Below are 6,294 nucleotides of genomic sequence, written 5' to 3'. Positions count from 1 at the left end.
AGAGACGAGCAGAACGGAATTTTACCGGTGGAAACTCTGAAGGATTGGGGAAAAAGGACTGATCAATCAGCTTAAAATATATAATAAAGTATAAAGGAGGAGTTTTCTACTTTTTCCAGTCAATGAGAGGAATGCAGGAGAATTAAGGCTTTAAAAAAACGACTCCAACTATGGCGAAAAAGTACGATTTCCTCTTTAAACTGTTGCTCATCGGGGACAGCGGAGTGGGCAAAACGTGTCTGATCATTCGCTTTGCTGAAGACAATTTCAACTCTACATACATATCCACCATTGGTACGTCAGGATTTAACCCAAAGCTTTTCCAGCTCCAAAATCGTGACGCACGCTCCTGCGCAAACAGGTTTCTCTTTCATGCCTCAACTGGCCTCCTTTTTTTCCACTCTCCCTTTTCTCCTTCAACGTCCTGACTTTTTTTTGTGACCTTTTCCTCCATCTTTCTTTCTCTCCCATTCCTCTTCTGTTGAAGGTCCACCCACCCTCATTCCTATCTGTTTTAACATCTCTGCGTTCCCAGAGGAATGGCCGGCTCTCTGGTATGCGCTCTACTCCCCTTTTGCGCACGGTCGGTCTGTCTGTCTACCTGTCTGTCCAGCCAGCAGAATAAAAGCATGCCTGTCCCTTTGTGTCTGTCTGTCAGTGGGGCAACAAATGACAAAACCTGACCCACATATCCTGCAGTTATTGTGCTCCTCATTTTTTTAAATGTTGTTTTTAGTTCTTATCACCAACTCATTTTTTCTCTGCCTTTTCCTGTTATCCCGTTATCTCACAGGGATTGACTTTAAAGTAAAAACCATTGAAGTGGATGGAAAGAAAGTGAAGCTACAAGTGTGGTAAGAAACAGCCGCTGTGTTTGGTGAAGCAGATTTTTATGTATTTCCCTAAAAGCAAAGAGGAACCTCCCTCAGCGTGTGTTTTTTTTTATGCATATATGAACTTTTGTGCTTCCTGCAGGGACACGGCAGGACAGGAAAGGTTCAAGACCATCACTACCGCTTACTACAGAGGAGCCATGGTGGGCTATCTGCAGCTATTTTGTCCTCTATGGATCTTCACTAACCTTCTGCTGTCTCCTCATCAGGGGATCATCCTGGTTTATGACATCACAGATGAGAAGTCCTTTGAAAACATCCAGAACTGGATGAAGAGCATCAAAGAAGTGAGGCACTTTTCCTATCTTCCACTCATAATTAAATAATCTTTTTTTTAATTTAATAATATAATGTAATTGGGAGTTCAGTCCTTTATTCTTTTTTCTGAACAAAAGCAAAAACACTCATTTAATTATATTTTCTTTACCTGATACGGGGTTGCTGGAGCCTATCCTGGCTACTGTTGAGCAAAGTCGAGGCACACACGGTCTGTTGCAGTTCGGACACACAATCACTCCCACCTGGCAACGTTTTAAGAGTGAAAATCCACTTAAGCTTTAATAATTTAGCTGATTAGATTTAGTTAGGACTTGGGAGCCACATGTGGCTCTTTTATCTCTCCGTGGTGGCTCTCTGGCTGAAGAAAAATAAAATAATAGTATTTTTTTTAAAGTAAGGGTTACTTAATTAGTATTTATTTAATTTAGATTAGTTAAATGTATAAATTGATGGCTGAGGTGCACATAGATGATAAACTATGTAGGTTTTTACATCCCTGTTGACCTGAAGATGTTTTGTTTGCTCAACGCTTCCTCCAGAATGAACAGATTTTATATGCAAAGCAAAACGTTGGTAAAAAAAAAAAAAAATTTAGTCTTTTATGAGTTAAAAGCACATATTATCTTCTCCACAACATTGGTTACTAGCTGTTAGCTGCACTGAGATGATCCTGTTTGGCACAGAGCATCTTTTATTTTGAAAATAAGTTATTTGAACTTCAGTCAAACATAAAAAAAACCATTTTGAAAGATTCTAGCTTCTTTTTATATTTTTGCTTTTGTTCGTGCCAAAAAATAGACCTAATCCATATTATTTAAAAAAAAAAGAAGGTCATGAACTTAAATCCAAATTTCGTTTAAAGTAAGACTCTGCGGCTCCCTCTAGGTTTTGATCAGTAGAAAAAAGGCCCAAATGGTTCTTTTACTGTTAAAGGTTGCCGACCCCTGAGTTAGGACATGGGGGAACACACGGCACCCATACCAGCACACCCACATTCACCACACACATGCACCTGCAGTCCACTGCTGGGGAATTCAACATGTTTTGCAGGGTTTTGCTTTGCCTCATTGATGCTTCCTTGGAAAGCTGTCTACGACCTGCTTTTCCTTATACCATTTCAGAAAAGAAAACTATTTTTATTGTTGGATTTTCTTTCTGCCCCTAAAAAGGGAAAGAAATACCCTTATTTTGAAAGGGTTTTTAGTTTTTGAATGCAACATTAAACAGAGAACCAGTAAAACGAAATTGAAAGTGTATTATAAAGACTAAAAATAAGCATTTAAAAAATGTAAATTCCAGCAGATTACAATAATTCACCTCATATTATTGGAAAGAGGATATCCCAATATATTTTTCTTTTGTTTAAGACACAGTTAAATTAGCAAGCACTTACATATGTTTACTTGTTGCTAAGTTATTAGGCTCTAACAACCAAAGAAACCCTTTAAAGCCCCACTCTGGTCCTCTTTTGATCTATTTTAAAGGTGTTCCCAGTGACCATTTTTAGCGAACATATAGGACATAGTTTCTGCAGAGCGGAAGTAGTTCACCAGAAATTCACCTCAGAGTTGTGGGCGCGACTTAGGTGCAAACGTCCCATCATCCATTTGTTCACTCTCTCCCGTTAACTTACAGCCCCTCACTCCCTAAACCAGACATTAGTGGTGCAACAAAAAACAAGAACAATATTGGAACTATCCATCCGTACAGCCAACTTAGATGAGGAAAACAACACATGGATCTGTTTATCTCCAACTGGATGCATCAGAATAGGGTGGAGCGGGGAGCTTGTGGCCTCCAGATTGTAGCTTCTATATCTCAACTGTAAGCTTTTTCATGCAGTATTTTTGTCTGCCCCGATTCACAACGATCAGAAATAGTCAGAAACGCAACTTTAAGCTTAATATTTTTTATAAATGTCATCCATCATCAGAACTGAATCAAAATTGTTGTAAACAACAGAACAAAAATGAAATAATTCAAGTAGCTGCCAGGAACATTGGTGCTTACGACAGCTAGTCTTGCAAGGTGCGGCCCTTATCTACCTCCAAAGGAACGTCTCAGCAAAGGATGATGAATACAACGTGTTACAGCCTCTTTTAACTAAAATAAAAGATCGATACTTGGTGAGAACTAGTGCTGCCACAAACAAATATTTTATTAGTCCACAAATCACCTATTACTTTTTTACTTTTTTACTAATCGGGTCATGCGCAAACTGGATGTATAAACTAGATATATAGCAATAACTGCAATGATGCTAGTGTGAATACTGTAAGCTGAATTTGGCCACTGAAGATGCTAGTGCTGATAGCTGAAGATGCTAAAATTGATAGCTAAAAATTCTGGAAGTTCATAGCTGAAATTGCTGGAAGCTAATAGCTGAAAGCGCTGAAGCTTATAGCCAGCTAAAATATTAGTTAAATGCCAAATTAGCCAAAAAAAAAAGATGAAAAGCCAAAATAGTCAGCATGTAGCTAAGATATTAGCTGAGCTCCAAAATAGCCTGAAACCTGAAAAATAATAAATTAGCCAAAAAAAAGATGAAAAGCCAAAATAGCTAGCATGTAGCTGAGATATTAGCTAAACTCCAAAATAGCCTGAAAACTGAAAAAATCTTAAATTATACAAAACAGCTAGCATGTAGCTTAACTATTAGCTAGACTCCAAAATAGCGTGCAAAAATGAAAAATCCTCAATTAGCCAAAACAGTTAGCATGTATCTTAAATATTAGCTAAACTCCAAAATAGCCTAAAAACTGAAAAAAATCCTATATTAGCCAAAATAGCTAGCATGTAGCTTAAATATTAGCTAAACTCCAAAATAGCCTAAAAACTGAAAAGAATTCTGTATTAGCCAAAACAGCTAGCATAATGCCATTATAACTTTCAACTTTACAACACTCTGATTCCATATAGTATAAAGTAATGACTAATCTACTAATAAATTAGTCGTCGACTATTTTAATTGTCGATTAGTCGTGATACATATTTTATTATGAGACATGTATTGTGATATGTATTATATATCCAGACTCTTACCAATATACCCCTATTGATTACACTATCTAGATGTGTTACCCTCATATTCACTGTAAGCTGCTTCTTTAATAACTCATGTTTGTATTTCTCACCACACCCAGTATGTTTCTAAGTGCAGATTTTTTTTTTTTTAAAGATATGTTCAACTTATCTCTTCTCTTGCAAGATTAGCTCACACACCCATGCTTATTCCCATTTGCAGTTCATTGCTGTGGACTTTATCCTGTAATTTATGAGCAAATGCTTTTCTGGGGGTCACTTAAATTCAAAACAAAGAAAAAAATGCGAGCAACATCCCTGCCAGAGAGGAGACTGTCACTCCACCAGTGATGTTTACATGCCGACGGAGTTTTTGGCCCGCCCTATCAGATCGTTTGCTGCTATTTATGTAGTTTTGCGTCACAGTATATGCTGCTGATCTGAGATAGGACTGCTAGATCACACTTTTATCTATCTTTCCAGTAGAGCTGTTTGAGTATAAAATAAACAGGTTTTCATCTAAGATGAGGAACAGAGTTTTCACAATAAATCATTGTGGCTCCTAAAACATTTACAACGCTTTGGAACAAATCTAGTCAAAGAGAAATGTTTAGATTGTGTCTGTCGGTTAACTGGATCCTCTCTTTCCCAGAATGCATCAGCTGGAGTCAGTCGGATGCTGCTGGGAAATAAGTGTGACATTGAGGCAAAGAGGAAAGTTTCCAAAGAGACGGGAGAGAAGGTAAAAGGATTCCTACAACTGAATAAAGTCTTTAAGATGCAATGAGGAGATCGCAACATCATTCAGGAAATTCTGACAAAGATATTGTCAATAAACCGCACACTATTGTGTTGAGGAGGCGTTATTTGCAGGAGGAACAAGGAGGTTTGCTGTTCCGCTGGTTTTGTGTTTGCTTAAGATTAGATGCGGGACATGTTGTTTACTCTCATTCTGACCCTGTTTGACGAGCTCCCCTTCTGCTGCTGACAGCTGGCTAAAGAGCACGGCATCAGATTCTTCGAGACCAGTGCAAAGTCAAGCATTAACGTGGAGGAGGTGAGCCATGACAAACGCTGACGACTTCATGTTCTTCTGGGTTTAACGGGAAATCTTCAAATTTTCTCTCCTTCCTCTTGTCTTGCAGTCATTTCAGGCTTTAGCACGAGACATATTACAAAAATCCAGCAAGAAGCCGGTGAGTCAGAAGTTAAGCAATGCATTTGTCATGTTAAAGTCCCAATATCAATCAGACATTTTAGCTCAAAATGAAAGACCTGTCGTTTTTTTGAAGAAAGTTTGTGCAGCTTTTTCAGTGGGTCTTTGAGAACGGATGAATGTAAACCTCTATTAACTTTTCTCTTAATTTTTTTCCTTATTTTCTGCAGGGCCCTACTGGCCGAGAAGTGAAAATCACCAGCAACACACAGCAGAAGTCCTCAAAGTGTGTCCTCCTATAGACTAAAGGACTAAATGTAGGAAATGTTGGAAACAATGCAGCAGGGTTTCTGTCTCCATCTAGTGGACAAACAATCTCACTGCAGCCGGGAGCTGAGGTTGTGTTTCTATTGTGTTTCTGTACTGCTTTTTGGAACTTCTTGTCCTACAAGAACTGCAGGAGACCCGTGGAGTTTGTACTTTCAAATTGTACCTGTAACCTGACACTATGCGTATTCTCTGTGATTTCTACTGTGATGAATACTAAAAAATGCCTGAATAGCTCTTTTGTTTTCTTTGTTCTGTTTTTTTTCCATTTAGAAGCCACGTTTGCTTCAAAGGGACTGAATTTCCTCCTGTTTTTATGTAAACAAAGACCTTTTTTTATCCGATTTGGCCAAACTTCAATCAACAACTAAATTTGAACCATTAAATTGTTGCTTTTTTTGCTTTTTTCCCCAAGTCTCAGAGCTATTGGTAACTCAAATTCGGATGTTGAATCCATGAAAATGAAGTTTTTTAATAAGAAAGATTGCCAAAATCAAGGATTTATATATCAAAACTGTAAATTAAAAAGGCAGTACACTATAAGAGTTCGTTTCCATGTACTTCAGAGACATTTGCACACTTAATAAAAAGTTTATTATCGAACATGTTTGATGTTTG

The 6,294-nt window shown here is 37.9% G+C and overlaps 1 protein-coding gene across 1 annotated transcript; it reads left to right on the top strand.

The window, feature by feature from the left end:
• The first annotated feature begins 6 nt into the window (after positions 1-6).
• rab13 (RAB13, member RAS oncogene family) lies at positions 7-6,279 on the top strand. Its single transcript, XM_024267261.1, has 8 exons — positions 7-294; positions 794-854; positions 976-1,036; positions 1,103-1,180; positions 4,846-4,935; positions 5,185-5,250; positions 5,339-5,389; positions 5,580-6,279. The coding sequence occupies exons 1-8, from the start codon at positions 171-173 to the stop codon at positions 5,649-5,651; spliced, it is 603 nt and encodes a 200-aa protein (XP_024123029.1). The 5' UTR covers positions 7-170; the 3' UTR covers positions 5,652-6,279.
• Positions 6,280-6,294: the final 15 nt, after the last annotated feature.

This window comes from Oryzias melastigma, linkage group LG16 (genome assembly GCF_002922805.2).
Source record: "Oryzias melastigma strain HK-1 linkage group LG16, ASM292280v2, whole genome shotgun sequence".
Taxonomy (NCBI): Eukaryota; Metazoa; Chordata; class Actinopteri; order Beloniformes; family Adrianichthyidae; genus Oryzias; species Oryzias melastigma.
This window is presented reverse-complemented; position numbering and strand designations above follow the sequence as displayed.

What these genes read in the sequence shown, in the direction of transcription:
- rab13 (XM_024267261.1), top strand. Translation starts at nt 171, where the DNA reads ATGGCGAAAAAGTACGATTTCCTCTTTAAACTGTTGCTCATCGGGGAC. An exon ending in GGATGAAGAGCATCAAAGAA is followed by an intron (nt 1,181 to 4,845) that starts GTGAGGCACTTT and finishes TCTCTTTCCCAG; the next exon opens with AATGCATCAGCTGGAGTCAG. An exon ending in AAAAATCCAGCAAGAAGCCG is followed by an intron (nt 5,390 to 5,579) that starts GTGAGTCAGAAG and finishes TATTTTCTGCAG; the next exon opens with GGCCCTACTGGCCGAGAAGT.